At 50.1% G+C, this 26,321-nt stretch overlaps 2 protein-coding genes across 4 annotated transcripts in view; one reads left to right on the top strand and one right to left on the bottom strand.

Annotated features, from left to right (window-relative positions):
• The window catches only part of RANGAP1 (Ran GTPase activating protein 1), a 32,857-nt gene extending 18,547 nt beyond the window's left edge, over positions 1 to 14,310 (bottom strand). Inside the window, exons 1-4 of one of the 3 annotated variants that reach the window (XM_086712170.1) lie at positions 14,037 to 14,310; positions 10,190 to 10,339; positions 4,990 to 5,117; positions 1,750 to 1,809 (exon numbers count right to left, since the gene is read on the bottom strand). In XM_086712170.1, the coding sequence (XP_086568296.1) occupies positions 1,750 to 1,809; positions 4,990 to 5,117; positions 10,190 to 10,301 (300 nt within the window). In that variant the 5' untranslated portion in view covers positions 10,302 to 10,339; positions 14,037 to 14,310. Of the gene's footprint in view, positions 1 to 1,749; positions 1,810 to 4,989; positions 5,118 to 10,189; positions 10,340 to 10,719; positions 10,929 to 14,036 lie in introns of those variants that run through there. The other 2 variants (XM_086712171.1, XM_086712169.1) reach the window with 2 other exon arrangements.
• A 9,788-nt stretch (positions 14,311 to 24,098) lies between these two features.
• The window catches only part of ZC3H7B (zinc finger CCCH-type containing 7B), a 60,913-nt gene continuing 58,690 nt past the window's right edge, over positions 24,099 to 26,321 (top strand). Inside the window, exon 1 of the mRNA XM_086712168.1 lies at positions 24,099 to 24,238. The gene's annotated coding sequence lies outside the window, so the exon portion shown is untranslated. The remainder of the gene's footprint in view (positions 24,239 to 26,321) is intronic.

Genomic DNA, 26,321 nt, shown 5'->3' with positions numbered 1-26,321 from the left:
CCGTGTGTCTGTACACACACACACACACACACACACACTGTCTCTCAAAATAAACTTTAAAAAAATTTGAGAAAATTAAATGCTAAAATTCAGGTAAAATAATGCACACAGGGACCCATAGTTCGTATCCAACAAGTATGTTTCCTTCCCTCCCTCTTCTAACTTTTTTTAACTTTTCTTTTTAATGTTTATTTTTGGGAGAGAGCACGAGCAAGTGCATAAGGGAGGAGCAGAGAGAGAGGGAGACACACAATCCAAAGCAGGCTCTAGGCTCCGAGCTGTCAGCACAGAGCCTGATGCAGGGCTCGAACTCACAAACCATGAGATCATGACCTGAGCCGAAGTCAGGTCGGACGCTCAACTGACTGAGCCACCCAGGCATCCCAACCTCTTCTAACTTTCAATCCTTTTACATACAAACCTCCAAATGAATTCACGAAATTTATACTCTAAATTCTACCTTCACCTGGTTCTTGTTCACCCTTTGAGGCTGGTAACTTAACCAGCTCCCCAAGGGCTTCCTCAATCCCCCAACAGAGGAGCCCTCCCTCTGGAGTCCCCATTAGGGCACCTGTCACTTCCTGAATCACCTTTAGTTGTTTACCAGACCAAGGTGCTTTATTATTTTTTAAATATTGACTTATTTCAAGAGAGAAAGAGAGAGAGAGCACACTGTGCACATGAGATCAGGGGAGGGGCAGAGAGAGGATCCCAAGTTGACAGCACAGAGCCCAACTCAGGGCTTGATCTCGCCAACCAGGAGATAATGACCTGAGCTAAAATCAAGAGTTGGACACTTAATCGACTGAGCCACCCAGGTGTCCCATTGTTATTATGTAAATTTATTTATTAATATATTTGTTTATAGATCTATGCATTCATTTAAATGCAAGCTCTACACCCAACATGGGGCTTGAACTCACGATCCTGAGATCAAGAGTCACACACTCCACTGAGCCAGGTTCCCCCAGAGTGAGGTGCTTTAGAAATGAAGTTGGTGCATGGGCACCTCAGGAACCCCTGCATTGACTAGAGGCACGGAGGACTGAGAAGGCAGCCTGCACAATCAGGGTGAGAGACCCATAACACAGATGGTCACAACAAATAACTGACCAAGAACCTCACCGTGAAGGCATCTCATGTACTAGGCCCCATGTTACTGAAAGGTGGCCTATTACCAGCCCTGCCTCTTTCCCTTGAGCCCCAGGCAAGCCACGTTCTGCTCAGTGATGCCCCCTCTCACCCCACCCACCGAACCCCAGGCTGGGAACCTGACTCGAGCCAAGCTGAGCCCCAGGAACAGGGAAATGGAAAACAGTGTGGATGGAAGCCACCCATGATGAGAAGCAAAGCAAAAACAGTGGTATGGAGAAAGGGAGGGCCCAGGGGGAGATGGGGGGGGCCACAGAAGGGCATGATGGGGAGCACAGGGAAGTGCAAAGCTAAGAGAGGAGTAAGAGCGGAGGGAGTGAGATCTGCGGTGAGGGTGAAACCACGAAGCTCAGGAATGAACCCTGGAATCCCTGGGCGCTGCTGTACCTCCTATCACTAGGCCTCGAGTCTCCATTCTCACCTGTACCCCCACCTGCCCATCAGGACACAAGACAGATGCTGTGCTCCCCTGGCTTCTATTCCAGCATCTTCATCACAGGGTGAAGAAAGTGTGGACAAAAGTGTGAAAAAAAGCCCTGGGAACTGCTAAAGGGGCTCCTGTGCCCAGGGGAGGGGAGCAGCGGACTGTGCACTTACCAGGGCTGGTGGGATCTCAGACCGCAATCTCCCTGTGAACATGTCACTCCAGTGGCATCGCTTTGGAAGGAGGAGGAAGAGAAGCATTAGGAGTGCCCCTCAGAGGTGGCCTGCAGGCAGCACCTCACCCTCGTGGACCACTGACAGTTACAATGCTTTTTAATTTTTAATTTGAGTTTCCTCAGCAAAAAGCTGGCCCAGCTCTGGCGGAAGTTGGGGGAACCTGGCGTCCTCCAAAGGCCATATAGGGCTCAGCAGAACTGTCAGGAAAACCTGATTGGCCCAATCCTCTCGTTTTCCAGGAGAGAAACCAGGCTGCGAAGGAAAAGACCGGCCCCAGGCCCAGGGCAGTGGCAGGACCAGGGCCAGTATGCCAGACTCCTGGCCCAGCGCTCGTTTCCAACATCAGTTTCCCCATACACTGTGGGTGAAGCAACACATGTCAGGATTTGGGTGGCAGGGGCAGAAAATAAGCAATATAGGATCCAGCAGCCAGGAAGTTACTAATTTTTCAAGGCTTTTTTTTTTTTTTTTTTTTTTTAAGTAATCTCTATGCCCAATGGGGGGCTCAAACTCATGACTCCGAGACCAAGAGTCTCATGCCCTACTGACTGGGAGAGCACCAGCCACACACCCTTCAAGGCTCTTTTCAACCCTCTGATCACCTCCAGAAGGTAGCCTTGCTCTGGGGCTGGTGGATCTTGCCCAGCTCTCCGCTCCTTGCTCATCTGCCTTTGAAAAAAGGATGAGCAGGGGGCGCCTGGGTGGCGCAGTCGGTTAGGCGTCCGACTTCAGCCAGGTCACGATCTCGCGGTCCGTGAGTTCGAGCCCCGCGTCAGGCTCTGGGCTGATGGCTCGGAGCCTGGAGCCTGTTTCCGATTCTGTGTCTCCCTCTCTCTCTGCCCCTCCCCCATTCATGCTCTGTCTCTCTCTGTCCCAAAAATAAATAAAAACGTTGAAAAAAAAAAAAATTAAAAAAATAAAAAAAAAAAAAAAAAAAGAAAAAAGGATGAGCAGGACTCAAGCTCAAGAGGGGACAATGCGTCAAACCAGAATTTAATAACACTATTTTGTTTCCTTTATGGTAAGGAAAACCACTTTACATTTACAGAAGGGATGTTTGCTTTTACATGACATCAAAGTGAGCTGATTTAAACAAAATATCAGGTAATGGCACCAAGGCGGCGGCTCTATGATAGGCCAGCAGAGTTTAAAAGCTCCAAGCACACAGCCTTACCCTTCAACTCTGGTTGCTATGTCCACCCAAAATATCAACTCAGGCAGCTCCAGCCTTTCCTGGGCCAATCCTGGGAATGATGGAACCCAAAGCAACTTTCCCTTGAAAATCCAGTCCTTGAAATGTCTGAACTAAATGAATCGAACCTTAAGTACTGGGCAAACTGGTTTCCTTAGAATTCTCAAGGCCTCCAGTAAACAAATCAACACCCGCAGGGCCTGGGGGGCGGGGCTGGGGGGGGGCAGTCTACATGGGTGGGCTCAGTGAGTCACATCTGAAGACCGGTGCTCAGGGCCAGGACAGGCAGCCACAGCCTGAGCGCCAGAACCCTAACAATTGGCACCTTACCCCGAAGCTTCCCAAACCCATGTCTGATGGCTCAAGGGTCAGCATGGGGATTTGGAGCACAAGGACTAGGTTCCAATTCCATCTTAGCTGACTCCAGGCCTGCCACTCACCATGCCCAGTCTCTGACCCCTGGGATCCCCTCTTTGGAATGAAGCTTTTGGCCTCAACAATCTCTAAGTGAGCAGTAGCAACCGCAGAGCAGTTATGATGCTGGGCTGTTGTTATCTGGACTCCGATCCCGCCTCACTCCTGAGATGTCTGACCCTGGACCACACTTTTCTCATCTGTCAAGACCTAGCTTATGCCTGTGTTGCAAGAAGGGTGGTAACATCTTAACTCGAATCAGCACCCCTGCCCAGAACACCCCTGCAACCAGGACCCTGACCCAACCCCGGCTCCCTCCTGCACGCGCAGAGCTGAGATGCTGGGCGGAGCGACTCAAGGCGCTAGGTCTGCACAGGATGACAAGATGCACAAGGCACTCCTGATGGCCAAGCTCTCTCACGACACAAGCCTGCACAAGCCTGGTCACCGAGGCAAACTCACAGGGAAGAAAACCCTTTTACAGAGGAGCCCAGACTCAGAGCGGAGTTTGGTGCAAGGCCACATAACGCAGATAAGGTGGTGGTATCAGGGCTTAAACCCAGACCTCAGATGTCAAAGCACAGCTCGTGTGGCCTCCGGGCCCAGGCCACAGCTCCTCCATTCCTGCCCCTTCACTGGTCGCTGGGGTGGGTTGAGTTCTTTTGCAGGACAGCGTCCCAGCTTATGCTCAGGAAAACAACAGGCAGTGGGCCGAAGAGAAGAAACAGCCAACGGCTTGGCTATTAACCTGACCGCCATCTTCCTGAGGAAACAACAGCAAGGCCACCTCACGAACTAGCTCTACGTCCTCACTGGGCAAACCCGCTCTGCTGGCCCTGGCCCTGCATTCCTTCCCTTCAGAAAGCACAGTGGGGCTGGGAAAGAGCACTGGACTTGAGAGTGTGCCATGTGGCTGGGCTACTTGTCAGCATTAGGATCCTGGGCTGTTTACTCAGCTCCTCTGAGCCTTGGTTCCCTTGACTTACAAAAGGGACCCAGTCTTTATTCCCCAGGGTGCAGTGAGGATTAAATGACATGTGCAGAAGAGCCCAGCACAAGCCTGGTCCCACAGGCACTGAGCACCATTTGCAGTTGGGAAAGTAGGGCTCTCCCTCGTGGCTCTGCAGAGGCTTTAATGTGCTAATAAACAGTAGGATTCCCGGGAATGGAGAGCGTGCAGGGACACCTTCCTGACGATTTAAACACATGATACCCCAACTCTTCTCACAGAGCATTTTGAAGGACTGGAATTTCATGGGAGTCCCCTAAAGTGGGGCTAGCTGAAGGCTCTCTCTGTCCAGTTCCGCTTCTTTCCCCTTTATCTTTCATGGATGTTACTGGATAAACCTGACATTCGTATCTGTTACTGGGGGACCCAAGTGGACATATCATGCAGGGAGAGGGAGGGGCTCTGGCCAGCACCGGGAGGCCAGAGCAACAAGAGGAGCTGTTCATGGTGACTGCCAACAAGGCAGGACCCTAGAAGGGTCTAGACATAGGCAGGGGTTGTGGTGGCCTGAGTGGAAGCTTAGCCCCAGCCAGTCTGGGCCTGCTCGCCCTGCAAATCTTACCTTCAACTCTGATTTCTTCTCCAAGGCCTTGGCGATGACCCTGGCTGCCTCCACGCCCACCGTATTGCCCTCCAGGCGCAGAGCCTCTAAGCCATCAAAGTCTTCGATCTCTTTAATCACATCTTTGGCTAGAAGGACCAAAGAACAGAACCTTAGATTCTGGAATCACCAATAACTGAGGCAGAAGAGAGCCCGGCCACTACCTCATCACTCACAATTCCAACAGCCATAGTATGCCTGCTGTGTGCTGGGCCCTGGCTTGCAAAGGAGACTGGACAGGCTCACATTCTACCAGGGAACACGGCTACAAAAACAATTCCTCTGCAGTGAGTGTTAAAGGAGGCAGGTGTATGGAAGGCTTGGGAGACAAAGGAGGAAAGAAACAGGCCGCATAGGGCAAAGGGGCTTGAAGCACTTTATAGGTGGTGTGTGCGGAGGCTCTCTACATGGGGGGTGTTTTCCAAGCAGGAAAACAGCATCCAAGTCAGAGGACAAGGGGTACAACCACATGAAGGCTGTCAGTGTCACAGGATTCATGCGTGGGGTGCTCATTACTGTATTGTTTTTGTTATGACGAAAAATCCCAAACAAGCTAAACGCCCATCAGCAGAGAACAGGTTAATTCACTGGGATACATTATATGGTTACGCTGCCATCAGCATGAATGGCGACACAGGTGTTTACCTGACTTGGAAAATACTCATGTTATAGTGGTAAGTGAATAATGAGGTTTTCCACTGGTGTTTGGTCTGACCACACATGTAAAATATTATACCTATTAAAAAATACATACGGGGCACCTGGGTGGCTCAGTCGGTTAAGCGTCCGACTCTTGATTTCAGCTCAGGTCATGATCTCACAGTTTGTGAGTTCAAGCTCCGCATGGGGCTCTGTGCTGACAGCAAGGAGCCTGCTTGGGATTCTCTCCCCACCCCCTCGCCCCCCACCTCCAACTTGCACGTGTGTACACACTCTCTCTCAAAATAAACTTTTTTTTTTTAACGTTTATTTATTTTTGAGACAGAGAGAGACAGAGCATGAACGGGGGAGGGTCAGAGAGAGGGAGACAGAATCTGAAACAGGCTCTAGGCTCTGAGCTGTCAGCACAGAGCCTGACGCGGGGCTTGAACTCACGGACCACCAGATCATGACCTGAGCCGAAGTCGGCTGCTTAACAGACTGAGCCACCCAGGCGCCCCAAAATGAACTTTTAAAAAATAAATAAAAACAAAAAGATAAAATGTATTCTATCTCTCTTTCTCTCCCTCCCTCCCCGCCCCCCCCCCACACCCTCTTCTCAAGGTCTAAAAGGATAGAAACCCAATGTTCAAACAGTTTTCTCTACGTGCTGGGATTATGGCTGATTCTGTGCTTTTTCCATCATGTGCTTGATAAATTCTTTTTTTTTTTTAATCTGCTCAATATATTCTTGATATACCAGGTTATAAAGCAACTTTTAAAGTACCTGTCATTATGATCCCAATTAGTAAACAAGAAAGAAAGAATGAAGGAAGGAACTCACCTATGTTTAGAAAAAACACTGGAAAGAAAATGCACCAAAATTAACAGTAGTTGTATCCTGGGCTGTGAGATAATGAAAGGTATGGTTTTTTGCCTTATTTCCATATTTCTGTATTCTGTAACGAGCATGTATTAAAATTTTACAATCTGAACAAAAACACACCAGATGCACGAGACAAAGCTCATCTAGTCCGGCTGGCACGAGATGCAAAGGGGATGAGGTGGTGGGGTGGAGGTGTGTGTGGGAGAGAAAAGCTGGACCTGACCTCTTAGGTGACAAAGACCACAGACGGGGCTTCAGGAAGGTGGGAAGGAGCTCCCTGAGAAGCTGTCCCAGCGGGGCCTTTGTACCTGCCTCCCTCCCTCGGCCTCCACCCCAGCAGCAAACTCCCAACCTGCCTGGCAGGTTTCACAGCCCTGGTCTCCTTGCAAATGCCGCCTGCTACAATTTTACACTCTTCTACATGATTACTTGATTGTTATGTGGAGACTTTACCCCCTTCCTCACTGGGTCCTGCTCCCATGGACTCTGCCCCCCAGAGACCAGTGCTTAGCATTCTCTCCCACACCTACTCAAGTAATTACTGTTACATCTACTTCACAGTTGAGTAAGTGGAGACACAGAGAAGGTACTAACTGCCTACTAAGGTCACTCGGCCAGACAGTGGTGGCCGGCATTCATTTTCCTTTTCTCATGTCACGACCAGGAGGGCAGGCCAGGGAAGAGCCTCCCACATTATCTAGAAGGGGACACTGAGGTTTCAAGGAATGAAGCAACTCTGCCCAGTTCAGGAAAACAGCAGAGTTAAAGCTTCAGACTGGTCCTCCAAACTTCTACCCATGTGCTCCTCCCCCATATCCTTGCTTTCTATACAACCAGGGACTTTATGCAGCCCCCCGGCAGGAAGCCCCTAAGACACCCCCCGCCCCTGGGGGGCCACTGTGGAGCTGCAACTCCGGGTCCCAGCTGCCCAGGCCTCTTCTGCAGCTGGCTCACAGCACCAGGGCTGAAATAACCTCTCAGCCCCTTGAAAGACCTGCTCAAAAAATGGAGCCCCTCTAACATCCAGGTTAACGAGGAGAATGGAGCACCGCTCAAGGGAATGTTTATGCAGCCCTTAAGAGTAAGGTGACAGAGCTGTCAGGGCCCCAAGGGAAGACAGACACCCTATTAAGGGACGGAAGTACAGAGATTCATGGGCAGTGTGCAGAAGTTCAGCCCTGGGGAGAGTCACAAGCGCAAAGTGAGCCTGGAAGAAAAAGCACCAACACAGGAAAAGCTGGGACAGGAGAGGGTGATCACCGCTGGGTTGCCTCTCTCACTTGGTTTTCAATCCAAACGGAGTTATACGTAACTTAGCAACGGGTTAGGGATGGGTCCCAACCACCCCTGAAAACCACCTGTCACCAGGCTGCGCCGCAGGGACCGCCTTTCAGCCTCCACCACTTCACAAAGTACCAAGTTCCGTGTGTGTACGACTCGGCCATGTAAAGCAGAAAGTCCTTTCTTTGGTCCTTAAATGACCTACTGGGGAGAGTAAAGAACCTTGTTCCGGTCATCAGTTTCATGGCTTCCTCACACAGGCCTTTGACCTCTCTGGACTGTGCCAGCTCACTCCCGGCCAACCTGGAGTGCCTGTCTGGGCCCAGGATTAGGCTGCCAGGCTCCTCTGCACAGCATTCAAGAGCCTCTGCCCTGGCCGCCCTACGGCATCCTGATTTCCTTTCTCCTAAGCCCACCCTGTGTGTCTCAGCTCCTGTGCCTACCTCATGTGGCTCTCCCTGCCTACAGTGCCCTTTCTCCTTCAAGGACAGTTCAACAAACACGACCTCATCCATGGAGACTTCCTGGGCCCTCCTCAACTAGAAGTGACTCCTGTGCCTTGCCTTTCTTTCTAGAACTTGCTGTTCACGTTTCTCAGAGCATGTCTCGCCTTCTGTCCCCTGGCAGTTATTTGAGTACCCCCTTCCCACTCCAGCTTAGGAGCTCCTCAGAAGCTGGGGCTGTAAGTGGGGCCTCCCTGGTGACCTACAAAACGGAAGCAGCATGTCCAGCCTGCACTCATGAAGTGGTTATCTGCACAGATTTCTTTTTTTTTTTTAAGCAGGCTTCAAGCCCAGCGCCAAGACCAATGGGGGGCTTGAACTCAAGACCCTGAGATCAAGATCTGAGCTGAGATCAAGAGGTGGCCACTTAACTGACTGAGCCACCCAAGTGCCCCATCTGCATGGATTTTAAGGCTAGACAAACTTGAGTTCTAATCCCGCTCCATTGCTTATAGCTGCGTCCTTAGGCAAGTCATATCACCTCCTTGGGCTTCAATTTTCCATCTCCAAAATGCGGACGTAAAGCTACCTCAAAGACTTCTGTGAGGATAAACTGAGATATTGCTTGCATGGCACTTAAGACTGCCTGACTAGGTATTCGGTGAATGGCATTTACTTTACAGCAAGAGAGTGTGCGCATGAGCGAGCAGGAGAGAGTAGCAGAGGGGGAGGGACGGAGAGGGAGAGAGAGGGGCATGGGGAAAATCCTAAGCAGGCTCCACACACAGCACAGAGCCCAACACAGGGACTGATCCCACAACCCTGGGATCGTGACCTGAGCTGAAATCAAGAGTCAGATGCTCAACTGACTGAGCCACCCAGTGCCAGGCACCCCAGTGAATGGCATTTAATAGCAAATTCATGTTTCCTGAACTGAGCTGAATGTCTACTGAGAAACACAGGCACAGGGATTCAGCTAGGTATCAGTTAAAATCCTGGCTCTGTTATTTACCAGCTGTGTGATCTTGGGCAAGTTAGTTCTTCCAAATCTTTTTTCCTTATTTATAAAATGGTAACATTTCTACCTCCCTCCCTCAGGCATGATGCATGACTGAAAGTGATAACAGCACAGGCACAAACTCTAAATCTTAGGGCCTTTCAGAGATATTCGGAAGATGTGCTACCACGTTCCCAGCCACCCAAGGACTCAAGTCGTTTCTAAGCCAGCGCAGAGGAGCAAGCCAGGCAAGTCCAGACCAGAACTTCAAGAGGCCTTACAAGTACTGATGTAGGTGCCTTCACTTCCAGACACCAGGGGATGCAGGGCTGACCGGCGTTAGTCATGAGTTGGCCAGGGATGAAAAGACAGGGCCTGAATTCTGATGCCTAGTTCCCTCCAGCCCTGGTTCCTGTACACAGACAAGAACATCCATCCATCCCTCTCCCAAGGGCATTCGGCTACCTGGACTAGACCTCCCAAAAGGGCCTGGATTATTGTTTTAATGCAGCTCCACAAGGTTCTTAGCTCTGGGGAAGGCACCCAGGATTCTCAGACCGGGCTGGGTCCGTGGTGGTAAAGGTCTGAAGTAAGAAAGTCATGGGCTATATCCTGGGACTACTGTCATGGTCCCTCATTGCTTACTATCCCCTCTAAGATACAGCCCACCTGCCAACCTAAAGCCATCACCAGCAAGGATACCTTCCAAAAATGTGACAACAGGCAGGGAAGTCTGCATGCACTTGTAGGCACACCACCTTTGAGCCTTACTGTGAAATGGGCCCAGTGATATCTCACAGAGCTACCAGGAAAACAACATGATAATGGAGCTAAACAAGCCCAAGCGTGAGTAAGAGTAAGCGGTCATTCGCACACTCTCTTTCTTCCCCTGGGCCAGCCCAAGCAGAAACTCACCATCTTCCGCAGTGTTGAGTTTGAGGCTCTTGCCCTTGAAACTCAGCTGTCCCCCGGCCACCTGGGTTTTGGCAAGCGTCTCTGCCAGCTTGGCAATGTCTTCAGAGGCCATGCTGGCTATGTTGTCGGGCTCCCCTGGAAATCTGCAAACTGAGCAGGCCGAAGTTACATTAAAAGAGAGAGCTCTCCTAGGGCCCCTGGTTGGGGAGGGCCAGGTAAGAGACAACCCATTTCAGGGGCTTGATCCTACCTCCCCCTGTGCTCTCGGGACTCCAAAAGCTAAACTACTGGAAGAAATGGAAACAGCATTAGGGAAGGAACAATCCTAGGAAAGATGGAGAAAGTGGCAAGAAAGTAGTAAAATCATGTTTTACCCTCTGAAGAGTTACCATTTCACTTTAGCTTCCCTGCCCAACTGCCCCAGCTGGGACATCAAACATAGCCGTGTGAGCTGCCCATTTCCTGGGTCCCAGTGAATGGCAATCGAGTCCCAGACCGACAGTGGCAAAGAGCCTGCCCCCAACACATACCTGCCTGATCATCTTGGTTGCTCTCTGTTTGAGGGTCCCATTTCTCAAACAGGACTAAGATGGCTAAGGGATCCAGTTCATCCATCCCAGGAAATGCCCCACCACCCTGGCTGGCATGTCTCTGGGGCTGGGGAACAGGGGTCAGCCCACCGCACGTCTGATTTCAACCCTGGCCAGGAGACTGGGGAGCCCATGGTAGCCAGACCTCAGGTTCCTAGGAGACCAGAGGTCTCTACATCACAGCAGCCACCATCACAATAGACCAAAGGCAGAGGTGAAGAAAGGAGCTTCCAGCCTGGAGAACTCAGCAGACTGGCAGAAAGACCCACTCCATTTCCCTAAAGAGGAAATGGCATGCAATCAGGGGGAGACCAAGGAAAACTGATGTGGAGGATAGAACTAGGAGGTGCCTACAGAGACTCCTCATCCAGAACATGTCCTTCCCCAATCTATTCATCCTTGAGATACAACTGTGATGGCTCCCATATCCTCTCTTTCCCCCAGGCTTTCTCTGGGCTCAAAAGGTCTGCTTCCCACTTCCTTCTCCTTACCTTAACCCTTATCACCCTGGTTTGCCTTTTTTATTATTTTAAAGTTCACTTATTTCGAGAAAGAGAGAGCATGAGAGCAAGAGCAGGGGAAGGGCAGAATGAGGGAGAGAGGGAGAGAAGGGGAGAGGGGGAGGGGGGGGAGAGAGAGAATTCCAAGCAAGTTCCACACTCAGCGCAGAGCCCAACGTGGGGCTTAATCTCATCACCACAAGATCACGACCCAAGCCAATATCAAGAATTGGATGCTTGGAGCACCTGGGTGGCTCAGTCGGTTAAGCATCCAACTTTGGCTCAGGTCATGATCTCATGGTTCCTGAGTTCAGGCCCTGAGTCTGGCTCTGTCTGCACTGTGGAGCCTGCTTGGGATTCTCATTCTCTCTCTCTCTCTCTCTCTCTCTCTCTCTCTCTCTCTCTGCCCCTCCCCAATGTGCACTAAGTGCGCTGTCTCTCGCAAATAAATGAACTTAAAAAAAAAAAAAGAATTGGATGCTTAACCTGAACCACCCAGGCGCCCCCCGGTTTGTCTATCTTTATCAATAAGCATGAATTATTCTTCTGGGTAAGAAAGCATCTAATCACTCATTCAACAAACTTTTATTAGTACCACTGTGTTCTGGACGATGCTCCAGATATCAGGAGCACAACAGTGAATGAAACAAAAATCCTGCCCTCTTAAAACATGTGTTCTAAACAAGATAGTATCTTAAGACAATGACAAGAACAAAAATAAACAGAGAAGGTGGTAAGGTATATTCTGGGGGTTGCAATTTAAAACAGGATGGTTAGGGGCGCCTGGGTGGCGCAGTCGGTTAAGCGTCCGACTTCAGCCAGGTCACGATCTCGCGGTCCGTGAGTTCGAGCCCCGTGTCGGGCTCTGGGCTGATGGCTCAGAGCCTGGAGCCTGTTTCCGATTCTGTGTCTCCCTCTCTCTCTGCCCCTCCCCCGTTCATGCTCTGTCTCTCTCTGTCCCAAAAATAAATAAACGTTGAAAAAAAAAAAAATTAAAAAAAAATAAAACAGGATGGTTAGAGAAGGTATTATGAGGAAAGAACAAAGACTTGAAAGACATTAAGGATTGGGCCAGGCAGATATCTGGGGGAAGAGCTTTCTTGCAAAGGGAGTAGCAAATGCAAAGGCTCTTCTTGGGGGTGGGAGTGGGGGGAGGGAAGGGGAGGGGAGGGGAGGGGCGGGGAGGGGAGGGGAGGGGCGGGGCGGGGAGGGGAGGGGCGGGGCGGGGAGGGGAGGGGAGATCAGAGGAACTGCTGGAGCGCAGAGAGGGAAGGAAAACAAAATCAAGAAATAAGAAAAGAATTAACAACAGGCCCAAATCACAGAGCCCATTTAAAGAATGTAGCTTTTTGTTTTTTAAAGAAAAAAACATTTTTTTAATGTTTATTTATTTTTGAGGGGCGCCTGGGTGGCTCAGTCGGTTGAGTGTCCGACTTCAGCTCAGGTCACGATCTCGCGGTCCGCGAGTTCGAGCCCCGCGTCGGGCTCTGGGCTGATGGCTCAGAGCCTGGAGCCTGCTTCAGATTCTGTGTCTCCCTCTCTCTCTGCCCCTCCCCCATTCATGCTGTGTCTCTCTCTGTCTCAAAAATAAATAAAGGTTAAAAAAAAAAATTAAAAAAAAAAATGTTTATTTATTTTTGAGAGACAGAGAAAGCGGGAGGTGCAGAGAAAGAGGGAGACACAGAATCCAAAGCAGGCTCCAAGCTCTGAGCTGTCAGCACAGAGCCTGACACGGGGCTCGAACTCGTGCTCCAACCTACCAACTGTGAGATCATGACCTGAGCTGAAGTCCAGCGCTTAACCAACTGAGCCACCCAGGCGCCCCAAGAATGTGGCTTTTAATAGAGCCACTGATAGGTTTCTAGCAGAGAAGGGACAGGCTCTGACAGACGTTTTGACAGCATCACTTATGTGCAACCTACGGCCTGGCATCTAGAAGGTGCTCCAAGAATGAAGACGTGAAACTGAATACAAATTAACCTGAAACCTCACCACCTCGGGCAGTTGTGCGATGGGGCGATTTGAGGCAAGAAAAATGGCGGTGGGGCTCCCGCATAGGTTCCCATCGGAACACAGAACTTATCAGCTAGAAAAAGGCTTATTCCTCAGTGCAGTCGGTGCACATATACACCGTCCACTCTAAAGACTGCGAAAGCGAAGCACACAGGGGTGGCTTGATGTGTCCAAGGTCTGCGAAGGGTAGGCGACAGAGCAAAGACAAACAGTAGACACACAAACAGCCTCTCTCCCTTCTGGGCGCGAAAGTCTCCGATTTTCTCAGGTGCACGTCTCTCGCTCTTGCGAAGCGTCAGCAGTGACTCATGTCGATCCCAGGGGCTGCGGCGCCAGTCCAGGCCCTCCGCGGGCGTGGGACTACTGGGAGGCGGCGGCAAGGGAGCGACGCGCGAGTGCGGGCCGCAAATGACAGGCGGGCGGCGCGGGAGCCCCATCCGGGATCCCTGGAGGACGCGCCCCCAGTTGTCACCGACGCCAACAGGAGACGCCGCTGCTGGCAGCTTCGCCAGACACCCTCTCCAAGCCTCAGTTTCTCCACCTGGGAAAGGGGCCTGCGCCCCTCCAACGCCGCCTCTCTCAGCCCCTCCGCCTTGGCCGTCGACGCGCAGGGGAGAAGGCCGAGAAGAGACCCAGAAGGCGCTCAGGGGCGCCACACCTTCCACGCCCAGCTGCAGGGCCGCGCCGCCCCCCGCCCCCATCCCAGGCAGGTGACGGGGAAAGGCAAGGGACCCCGACCCTTACCGCGAACAGGAGGCGCCGCCGCGTGGGGCGACCTGAGCGCGCGCGTCCGCCCCGCAGGGGCGGGGGCTGATTTAGGGTCCGGGTCAGGTCAGGTCAGGTCGGGGTCGCCGCCCCCGAGCCCAGCGGTCCCGAGGCCCGGCCCGCTCTTTCGTCTGCTCTCCCGGCAGTTCTCGCCACTCCTGTCTCCGACACCACCTGCTCCCCGCACCACCGCGGATGATGGCGGAGGAGGAGGATTTTGAAAGCCGGCAGTTTCTTTCCTTCGATTTGATTTGTTCAAGGCCCAGGCCGGGTTCCCCTTCCCCCGCTCGAGTGGCCTGGCGGGTATGGTAGTCCAGTCCTTCTGCGCGGAGCGCGGCGACCGCCTCAGGAGGGCGCCCGCGAACTACGAGTCCCGTCATGCACCGCGTCCCAGCGCGCCTCCGCTAGGCTCCCTCTGCGCCCTCCCTTTTCGGCTTCTGGCTCTTTCTCCGGGAGGCCACAGGGCGGCGTGTAGCCTCGAGTGCCCAGGGAGACTACAATTCCCGTCGTGCCTTGCGGTCCAGCAGCCTCAGCCCTTCCGGAAAGGATCATGCGCACGTAACTTTATTGACAAAGGCTGGAACTGCCGAAGGCAAGCTGGTAGATCTGTTCTGCAACAAATAGGTATCCGTTTCCTCAAAGGAAAGCCTCGCCTTTTTTGTCCCATGAAATTGAGAAGTCATTCAAAACCTTTCACATGAATAACCGCAAATTGTTTGATAATTAAAAAGGGGAAATAATTACCCTATGGTAGAGAAGCTGCGACACCATCTTAACCAAATGGTTCACGTTAACATCAATAACTGGACAAACGGACATCCGTCGCACACCTGCTGATGTGATGCACCGAGAAGGACACGGCATCACCATCCAGTCATCAGTGCATAAAATTAATCTGATCATGAGAAAGCAGTAGACAAACCCAAACTGAGTTACAGTTTATTCTACAACAGAATAACTGGTCTGTACTCTTGCAAAAATGTCTGTGTCACGAAAGACAGAAACGCTGAGGATCTGTTGCAGACTAAAGGAGACTAAGAAACATGACAACAAAATGCAATCTATGGTCGTGGACTGGATCCCGGGCTGGGGAGGAAGTTACTGCTGAGGGCAAGATGGAGACAATTAGCAACACTTGTAATAGTATTACAATAGATTGTAATAGTATACAATAGATAATAGTATTGTATCATTGTTACATTTATTGATTCTTATTATTGTGCTGGGTTATGTAAGAGACTGCCCTTGTTCTTGGAAATACATGCTGAAACAATTAGGGGTGTGACATCAGCAACTGACTCGCCAGTGGTTCAAAAAATGTGTACATGCATATAGAGAGTGCAAATGTGGCCAGACGTTCACAATACGCGAATCTGGGTGAGGGGTAAACGGGGAGTTCTTTGAACACTTTTGCCACTTCTCTGTAGGTCTGAATTTTTTAGGTATCAGAACACAAATAGCTTTTTTATCTTTTTGCAAAGAACATTTTATCCATTATATAAATAACGTGTTTGCTATAAATACTTTAGCCAACATAGAACAGGATAAAGAGAAAAGTAAACATTACCCGAGAAACTCTAGCACCCAGAGATAATCACCATCAACATATGCAGCCTTCTGCAAAGTTACCTCTCACAACTTGGCCCACGCACATGCTTTTGCTTTACCTGCAATTGAAAGTTAAATATATTGTGTGCCAGATCCTTTCACACACAGTTCATTTACTCTTTACAACCACAAAGGAAGCGGGCATCATCGCCACCCCTTCCAGCACAGAGATGAGAAAGAGAGCTCCATACCCTGGTTCGGTTCGCACCACTGCTGAGATGTGGGTCCTCTTTCCATCCTCCCTCTCCTCTGCATACAAGGCCCATATCAAAGGCCACCTCCTCTGGGAGGCTTGTCTACAGCACTCCGTCCAGAATGAGTCACCTTCCTCTGGGCCCCACAGCAAGCTGCAACCCCCCACAGCAGTTGATCTGAAGCTCTAAGGGCTTTTCCCACACAGCTAATAGTAATATTGGCAGCTTCCTCAACCTGCAAGAGCCTTGGGGCAGGTACTCTACCCATCTTGACAGCATCTTTTCCGGGATTAGGCTATCACAGGTGCTTCATTTTCCTCATTTGAACTGGATTCCCATCAGAGTTCCTGGATATTTGCTTAAAATGAGTCCCCATTTGAGAAGGCTGAGATGCTCCCAATTAGGCCTGGTGCTATTCCTGTGCTGATTACAACCAGGGCTGATCAAATCAGGCTGGATTTCCCTTGGGGTGATTTCCCAGCCTCTTTTTTCCAGTTTTACTTCCTGTGGCCTTCCTTGGCCTTCTGACAAAGACTTCCTAAAGGGAAGAGGAAGGTGGAGGTAGAACATCTTAGGTGATCTTTCCTGCCCTCACCTAGCTGATGGATCATAGGATTTTCAGGACTGGAAGGGATTTTTTTTTTTTTTTTTCCCTAAGGACTGGCAGGGAATTCTTAGCAGAAACAATAGCCTTCAGGGTGCCTGGCTGGCTCAGTTGGTAGAACATGTGACTGGATCCCAGGGTCATGAGTTCAAGCCCCACATCGGGTATGGAGCCTCCCTAATGAAAGAAAGAGAGAAAGAGAGAGAGAAAGAAAGAGACAAAGAAAGAGACAAAGAGAGAAAGAAAGAAAATAGAGGTATTAGAAGGTAGTGGGGACCTAGTGGAGCTTGTGGAGAGCCAGAGAGTAGGTATTCTGCCTTAAAATTCACATTAAAGCTAAAATCGCAAAACAATCCAGATTCTGTTTAACAATCCAGATTCTGTTTGCTACTCCTGAATCTAGATTCTATCTCAAACCACTTTAAAATGGGGAAACTGGGGGTGCCTGGGTGGCTCAGTGGGTTAAATGTCTGACTTCATTTGGCTCAGGTCATGATCTCAGCCTTCGTGAGTTCTAGCCCCGCATCTAGTTTCTCTGCTGTCAGTGCCTGTTTTGGATTCTCTGCCCTCCCATGCTCATGCTCTTGCTCTCTCTCTCTCTCAAAAATAAACATATACACCTAAAAACGATAATAAAATAAAATGGGAAGACGGGTTTAAAAAGGAGGAGGAGGTTACCTGAGGGTTCACAGTGAGTCAGAGGAGTCCAGAGCCATCATTGTTTCCAAACAGCAAATTTCTCATCTCTCCTCTCTCTCCAACTCTCTCTTTCCCTTTCAAGTTATCACCTGAGAGCTAGTTTGTTTTCCAGACCCAGCAAATGGCATCATAGCCTTTGACAGATGGATAGAGCCATCTTAGGCCACCCCTTTCTTCTTTTCAACAGACAAGAATTGAGAACCAGAGATGTTAAATAACCTGCTCTAATTACACAGTAATTTAGACAAGAGACAAAGAGACAGTAGATTTTTTTTTTTTTTAAATAAACTGTGCCCAACATGGGGCTTGAACTCACGCCCCTGTGATCAAGAGTAGCATGCTCTTGGGCTCAGTCAGTTAAGTGTCTGACTTCAGCTCAGGTCATGATCTCGCTGCTCTGTGAGTTCCAGCCCTGCATCAGACTCTGTATTGACAGGTTCAGAGGCTGGAGCCTGCTTCAGATTCTGTCTCTGTCTCTTTGCCCCTCTCCTGCGTGCTCTCTCTCTCTCTCTCTCTCTCTCAAATATAAAATAAAACATTAAAAAATTAAAAAAAAAAAAAAGTAGCATGCTCTACCAATTGAGACAGCCAGGCACCCCAAGATAAGAGACTGCAGAAGCCAGATTGCTGGGGTCCATTTCAACACACATGCAAAACAAGTCATTTTGTGAGTATGAAGTGGGTATAAGGGGAAGGGGAATGTTTTAGATCTTTCTGTCTCTGTTGTGCAGCTCCCCCCCCCCTTTTTTTTTAAAGAATGTTTTGAAGAGAAAAGCAGGCTGCCTCTGATTAGTTTGGTTTACTTTAACTGAGTGTTTTAAATTCCACTGTGGAGCCTGAAAACAATCTTAATTGCCAATTGTAAATGGAATAAATAACAATATTTATACTGGTTTCCTGAAGAGCTACCAAGGCTGCAGACTTGCCATTTAGTGAGATCAAAAACAAATGCCTGAATTATGCCAGACATGTGAGGAATGTGGAGAGACATTCCCAAGATCTAACCGGGTGCGGGTGCTCCCAAGGCCGCTAGAGAAAGATGGTCCCTCAAGGGTCACCTCCCCTGGTGGGAGGGGTTTGCTAGATCATCTGTTAAAGACCACTCAAACCACATTCTCCCCTGGGTTCAAGCCCAGGGCTCCCCATCAGAATACATGACCTTTTTAAACTTTGATGACTAACCATAATTAAAATAATTCATTCACCCCCACAAATCCTTATTAAACATCTACTATGTACCAGGCACCATTCCAGCTCTGGGAATCCAATGGTGAATGAGATAGAAAAGGATGGCATCTGTAGGGGAGCTTAAATTTGGGTCTAATGTTTACGGAGATTTTCCTGATACCAAATGCTTTCTGTGGATTATTTTCTCTTTTAAGAATTCTTTTGTTCCAAAATGAAAATAATGTTTTAAATGAACACTGACAGAAAATTTTAAAAATAGTATAAATGCAAGAGAGTCTTCAGAATAAAGTTAAGGGTGGGGGTGCCTAGGTGGCTCGGTGAAGCACGGGACTTTGACCCAAGTCATGATCTCATGGTTCATGAGTTTGAGCCCCGCATGGTGTGATATTGAGCCCTGCTTCAGGTGAGCCCCTCTTCTCTCTCTCCCTCTGTCTCCCTCTTTGCCCCTTGTGGGATTCTCTCTCCCTCATTCACTTGTGCCCTTTCTCCCTCAAAAAAAAAAAAAGTTAAGGGGCACCTGACTGACTTAATTGGTAGAGCCTGAGACTCTAAACCTCAACCTCGGGGTTGGGGTGGAACCCCACGTTGGGGGTAGAGTTTATTAAAAAGAAAAGAAAAGAAAAAATTAAAAATTACCTGTTTTAGGGGTGTCTAGGTGGCTCAGTCGGTTAAGCATCTGCCTTCGACAGGTCATGATCTCACAGTTTATGAATTCGAGTCCCACATCAGGCTCTCTGCTGTCAGCACAGAGCCCACTTTGGATCCTCTGTCCCCCCAACTCCCCGTCCCTCCCCCGCTTGTGCGCTTTCTCTCTCTCTCCAAAATAAATATTTTTTTTAACCTTAAAAAAATTGTTGGGGCGCCTGGGTGGCTCAGTCGGTTGCGCATCCGACTTCAGCTCAGGTCACGATCTCACGGTCGGTGAGTTTGAGCCCCGCGTCGGGCTCTGGGCTGATGGCTCAGAGCCTGGAGCCTGCTTCTGATTCTGTGTCTCCCTCTCTCTCTGCCCCTCCCCCGTTCATGCTCTGTCTCTGTCTCAAAAATAAATAAACATTAAAAAAAAATTAAAAAAAAATTGTTACCCGTTCTGTTTTAATGTTTATTTATTTATTTATTTATTTATTTTGAGAGAGAATGCTACAGCACAAGCAGGGGAGGGGCAGAGAGAGGAAGAGGGAGGGGGAGAGATAATCCCAAACAGGCTCCATTCTGTCAACACAGGGGCTGGATCTCATGAACTGTGAGATCATGGCCTGAGTCAAAACCAAGAGTTGGATGCTTAACCGACTCAGCCACCAAGGTGCCCGCCCCTGTTTTGTTTTGTTTTTAACAAAAATGTTATGTAGATTGTTAGGTGGATGGATGGATGGATGAATAGGTGATAAAGTAACATAGCAAACTGTCAACAATTTAGCATAAACTAGGGCATGTGAGTATTCACTTACAGTCCTTTCAGCAATGTGACCATGTTTTTTATTTTTTTAAAGTAGGCTCCGTGGCCAGTGCGAAGCCCAATGTGGGGCTTGAACTCACAACCCTGAGATCAACACCCGAACGGAGATGAAGAGTCAGCCACTTAGCCGACTGAGCCACCCTGGAGGCCCGTGGCCTTGTTTTATTGCCTGCATTTCATCTCCTGTATACTAGTCTGGTGGGTAGCCTCTAGGTTCATGGGTCCCTCCCCTTCTCTCTCCCTCTTTTTTTTTTTTTAATTTTTTTTTTAACGTTTATTTATTTTTTTGAGACAGAGACAGAGCATGAACAGGGGAGGGTCAGAGAGAGGGAGACACAGAATCTGAAACAGGCTCCAGGCTCTGAGCTATCAGCACAGAGCCCGACGTGGGGCTCGAACTCACGGACCGTGAGATCATGACCTGAGCCGAAGTCGGCCGCTTAACCGACTGAGCCACCCAGGCGCCCCTCTCTCCCTCTTTTTAAAAATGTTTATTTATTTTTGAGAGAGAGCGAGCGAGCATGTGCGCAAGTGGGGGATGGGCAGAGAGAGGGGGACAGAGGATCCGAAGTGGGCTTTGCACTAATAGCAGTGAACCAGATATGGGGGTCATGGGGGTCGAACTCAGGAACCACAAGATCATGACCTGAGCCAAAGTCGGATGCGTAACCGACTGAGCCACCCAGGATCCCCCACTTCTCTCTTTTTAAGTCACTCTCATCTCTGAGAATCTGAATTCTATGATTAGTTCCTAGAAGAACATATTACTTAGTTTTAGTTAGTTGCACATTTATCAATGTTTTGCATGCAAGCGCTCATTTAATACTCAGAGTGACCCTATGGGGAAAGTATTCTTATTATCACCAACCTAAGCCTCAAGTTGTACTTCCCTTGCCCCAAGTTAAGATCCCCTGCTGGAGGGCTGGGATCTGGGACTTTCCTGGAGCTGTGGGGACATGGGGTTTCTCTGTAGTCTAGGACCCAGTGTGGGGCCTGGCAATGAACCTTTGTGTTTGTTGAGTGAAGGAATAAACTTTGCACATGGTTGTGGCAAAGGTTGCCATGCACTCAGGCTCTCCCCAGTCCTCTCTGGCGGCCAGGCCATGGCAGGCCTAAGCTTGGTACAGGAGGTGATCACTGGAGAAGGGATAAGTGAAAGACATAACTGTCATTTCCTGAAAGGTGAGAGCATGAGTGTCTGACTCTCCTTCTCTAGCAACCCTCTCCGGTGATTGGTCCTCAGATGTAATAAAGGATGCATCCAGACTTAAGTTGTCTCCATCATGGCGCAGGGTTCAGGCTTTCTAGGGAGACAGGCCAGGGACTAAATTCTGTTTCTGCCCCTTTCTTAGCTGTGTGACCTCAACCAAATCACGTAACTGCTCTGTGTGTTTTTTCACCTCAAAATAGGTAAAAACAATCCCCACCTGATAGGGTTTTGGTGGGGGGGGGGGGATAAGAGAATCAACATGTACAAAGTACTTGGCCCACAGTAAGTAAGCGGTGGTCTACTGCTACTTAGGCTTTAATGTGAGGACGCAGAGCATTTGCTGCCCCATAATTTTGGGGCTTTCCAGAAAACAGCCTGCTGGTGCCAGCCTCGAGAGTTTTCTTTCAAAAACACCACCACATAGGGTTGACATGTTGTAAAGGCCATTTACCATCTCAGGCGGCTTAGATAGTTTAGTTGATCTCCAATTGAGAGGGGGAGCTGATGTCCAGCTGAATCCCCTTTAAATGACGGACAGTCTTTTAAGAATGTTATTGTCCTGGCAGATTGGGATGGTGGAATTATATCATTTACCAGCTAGTTCATTTGAGGCAAGATGTGGTGGTCCAACTGGCCTCAGCATTCTCTTCCGTAACATGGGAGTGATAAAAAATAGTGGTGTCTAATCTCATCAACTGTCAAGAGTGTTTCACTGTCAGTTGTAAAGGGGTTATGTTTATTAGGTGTTCTTATCCTTATTTTTAATTTTTTTAAAAATTTTATTTAAAAAAAAATTTTTTTTATTTTACATTTATTTATTTTTGAGAGACAGACAGAGCACAAGTGGGGGAGGGGCAGAGAGAGAAGGAGACAGAATCCGAAGCAGGCTCCAGGCTCCGAGCTGTCAGCACAGAGCCCGATGCGGGGCTCAAACTCACGAACGGTGAGATCATGACCTGAGCCGAAGTCCGACGCTTAACCGACTGAGCCACCCAGGCGCCCCTATTTTTAAATTTTTAAAAAAGTTTATTTATTTGCTTTGAGAGAGAGAGAGCAGAAGCTTGAGCAGGAGGAGTAAAGAGAGGGGGAGAGAAAGAATCCCAAGGAAGCTCTGAGTTGTCAGTACAGAGCCCAACACGGGGCTTGAACCCACGAACCATGAGATCATGACCTGAGCCAAAGTTGGACGCTTAACTGAGCCAGCCGGGCAACCCTGTTCTTGTCCTTACTTTACAAATGAGAAAACTGAAGCTGTGAGACTGTCTAGGGTCCCCCAGCTAGCAAGTGGTGGGAGCTGGGACTCTGACCCACCTTGGCCTTCCTAATGCCAACATACCACCCCACCTCCCTAAATTGCCAGGCTATACATGTGGCTGCCTTCAACCCATCATCTTGGGGACACCTAGGTGGCTCAGGTCATGAACTCACGGTTCGTGGGTTCAAGCCCTGTGTCGGGCTCTGTGCTGACAGCTCAGAGCCTGGAGCCTGCTTCAGATTCTGTGTCTCCCTCTCTCTCTTCCCCTCCCACACTCACACTCCGTCTCTCTCTCTCTCAAAAATAAATAAACCTTAAAAAATTAAAACAAAAGCAAATATGTGGTTTCTGTAAAAAAAAAAGTTTCATTTTAAACGAACCCCACTCTGAAGGTCTCTGGACACTGCTTTTCATTTTTTAAAATTACATTAATTTGTTTAATTTACATCCAAGTTAGCATATAGTGCAACAATGGTTTCAGGAGTATCTCAGCTTTTCATTTCTGAATAAAAAATCCCCATCCTCTTCATGCCAGAAGCTACCTTTTATGTTCTTTAATCTTAGCGTATCTAGGAGACAGGAAGCACACACAGAAAAAAGAGTCTGAGAAATTTCGAATGGTGCAGGTGCATTCCCCACCCCCCCTTTCAAGGCTTCCTTAAGGCAAATAGTAGAAATCGTAGGAGTATGTGTAGAACACACAGGCTCTGGAGTCAGAACTGCCACCTTGGACGGGTCACTCTCCCAGCCTTAGTTTTCCATCTGTAAAATGGGCATGCCAAAACTAACCTTCCAGGATCATTGTGAGAATGAAGTAAATAGACACAGCCCCAGGTTCTTGTCCCACCTAGCACTTACCACAGTGTGTTTAAATGTTTAAAATTTGTTCCACCGCTGTATCCCAGCTTCTAAGATGTGTCTGGCACAAATGTTTGGGGAAAAGATAACATTTATAAAAGTCCACCAGGCTCACAGCTGATCTTCAATAAATTAAATGCACACATACACGCGTGTATATACATACACACATAATATATATATATATATACACACACATACATATACCTATGTGTAAATATACGTGCATATATATGTGTGCACAAAATTAAGAGGTGGAAAGAAGGAAATCTCTCACAGAGATGTGGGAGTCCTCCGGAATCAATGGAACAGGTAGTAATAGCGTGGATGACATTGTATTGGGATCCGAGGCTCTGGGTTCAAATCCAGTCTGGTCCTGACCAGCTCTAAGGGTGCGAGAAATACAGCCAGTCTCTCTGGTTAATCTCCCTTCACCTATTGGATCTTCTAAGCAGCCTCAAATCCTTTCTGGAAAGATCTCACACATAAAACACCAGCCGATTGAGGGTCTGATTCCTCTCTGAGCCTCCGGTCGGTCGTCATCCGTGAAAAGGGCACAAGCAGCTAAGGTTTGGGGGAGCCTGCAGTGAAAGCACCTGGCAACCCGGGGGGGCCTTTTACACCCAGGGGGAAGGGCCGTGGCGCGGAGTCTGACCAGCATCAGTCCAGAAATGCAGACTTGCCCAACGAAAAAGCCCTGAAAGGGCAGGCCACGTTTAAAGAAAATAAAGGTGGATTCCAGGCATGAGCTTACCACGGGGCAGGGGGACTTCCCCGCCCCCAGGTGCGCCGCCCGCGCCGCCCACCCCGGGCGCCAGGCGAGGGAAGCCGCGCTCTAGGACCCGAGGAGGAAGAGCTGCGGGGAGACGGTGCTTCCAGCGGGTGCTGCCGCGAGCGGCCGGCCGAAGGGGCTGGAAATGAAAGTAAAGCGCTCCGGAGCCACATGGACGGAGCTGCCGGGGCGGCGGCGCCGGGAGCAGGATGCGGCCGCCCGTAATTAAATAGCATTTACTCTTATTATTACTAATAATAATAACGTAATCATACCTCTAGTCATAGCATACCATTTATCGGGCTCGGCGCAGGCCCGCGGGGAGCGCAGCCCGGCCGAGGTGAGTGCTGCGCGGGGCCCGAGCCCGGAGGGGCAGAGGCCGGGGCCCGACCGCGTCCCGGCGGCGGGCGGCGGGAGGGCTCGGGGGCGCCCGGGGGCCGCGCCGGGCGGAGGCGCGGGGGATCCGGGCCAGGCCGGAGCCGCGCGGGGCCACCTGGAAAGTGCATTTTGCAGAAATAAAGCAAGAGCCGCCAAATCCTCATTTCCTCCTTTTTGGGGCTCCCCCTCCCCTTCCCCGTGCCTTGCCCCAAAGTTTCAAAGTTGTGCGGCCGGGGGCACCTGCCGCTGGGTGATTTGGCTGTCCCTGCAGCTCCCGGAGGGGGGGTGCTTTGGAATTTTGTGTCGTGGGGGGCTCCCGCCCCGGCGTCCGGAGCTTTGGGGTGCGCGGATGCTTTGCCGGCCCCCGCGAAGGGGGCCGAGGAGGCTGGCAGGGGCGTCTCTGGCAGCGCGCCCCTTCCTTTTGTGTGCGCAGCGCCAAGAGTTGGAGGGACCGCAGCAAGGGCCGTGGACCGCGGCCGCCGACGGGCCGCCTCTGCCGGCTGCCGCGGCCACGCGAGCCCGGGGATCCGGGGCCTGCGGCCCGGCCCGAGGGGAGGGGGTGGCAGGAAAGGGGGGCGCGGTCTGGGTAGGGGGGAATTTCCGGTCGCAGGATTCATCTCTGGGCTCGAAGGAGTGATCCGGCCCGGCAGCCGGGCGGGGAGTGCGCGGGGATTGCGGGGTGGGGGTGGGGGAGGCAGCTCCAGCACCTGGGGGGCGCCCCGCGGGGATGGGCGCCCCGGAGCCGCGGACCCGGGTCTCGGACCCTCCTCCCACTCTCAGAGGGCCTCAGGGACCCCTTCGGGCGTACCCCCTCCCCCCCCCCCCCTTTCCCCTTAAAATCTGTCTGGCTCGGATGTTTATAAGATGTCTGGTTTGGGGGTCTTTCACACAAAGCAGTTTTCCCAGGAAGAAAAAAAAATCGTAGGAACGATTTACTCTGACCCCGATGGCTGGGGTGCCAACAGGGCATCAACGGGGAAGAGAAGGGGCTGGGGGCCGGAAAGGGGGGCTGGGGAGTCTGGGGTAGAAAAGCATATTGGGCCTGGAGTGGGGGACTGGGGGCCCACAGCAGCTTTGTTAGGGATTTCATTTCTCTTAGATTGCACACACAGACTTTGGTGCCTAGGTACCAGACTTTGAACCCCAACTTCTTACCATTTTCCTCAGCGTCTGCAATTCATCCAGCCCCATGAAAATAGCAGAATGCAGATCCTTGGCTTTTCATACAAACACGATAATTATAGTACATTTAGCAACTGTTTAACCCAAAATTCCGGCAGAATCTTTACGTCTACTACCAAGACTACTACAACCCCTCTCCCCACATACAACCAACCATACCCGCCAAGGTCTTCTTTCCCCATTTGACATCCCATAGAAATTAGACTGCATACAAGGGATGCATGGCCAAAATGCTATTGGAACAGGTTTGAGGCATGGGGTACCTTAAGCTGGGAAGGAGAAACCTATGTTCAGGAGGGATGAGATCTGAGCATGGGAGAGAGATTTTTGTTGGTCCTTGAGCTGGGATGAGGTTTGTGTTCTGTGGATGCCATGAATTACAGGCTGTTGGCTTTTTGTTTGCGATGGACAGTTAAGAATGTGGGTGTGGGTGGATTATTTGGGGCTAAGAAGCTCTGTGGGATGAGCTAGTCTCTAGGTATAAGAAAGTTAAGGCGTCAGTAGGTTTGGCTTGGAGAATCTGAAAATAAGAATCCCTTAAATAGCACTTTTTGGTTTATAACAAAAGGGCTTTCACATATGCTGGCTCATCTGTCCTCCATAGCAACCACATCAGGTGGGCATTTTTCAATCCTCATTTTCCAGGTGGGAAACCTGAGGCTTATAGAATCAAAGGTCTCTCTGTCACATAGCAGAGCTAGGATTCCCACTTAGTTGTCTGGCTCCAAATCTTCAGTCTTTCCAGAGTCCTGGGCCACCATAACAAGTTAGTTTTCAAATGTCTCCTGTGAGCATGGTGAGGTGCCAAAGGGCAGGCTTGGGGTTGAGTTTGTCACTGAGAGCCTGACCGGAACCCACGATAG

This window comes from Puma concolor, chromosome B4 (genome assembly GCF_028749965.1).
Source record: "Puma concolor isolate L17-30 chromosome B4, mPumCon1.1.hap2, whole genome shotgun sequence".
Lineage (NCBI taxonomy): Eukaryota > Metazoa > Chordata > Mammalia > Carnivora > Felidae > Puma > Puma concolor.
The sequence above is the reverse complement of the archived record's forward strand: the minus strand, read 5'-3'. Positions and strand labels throughout refer to the sequence as shown.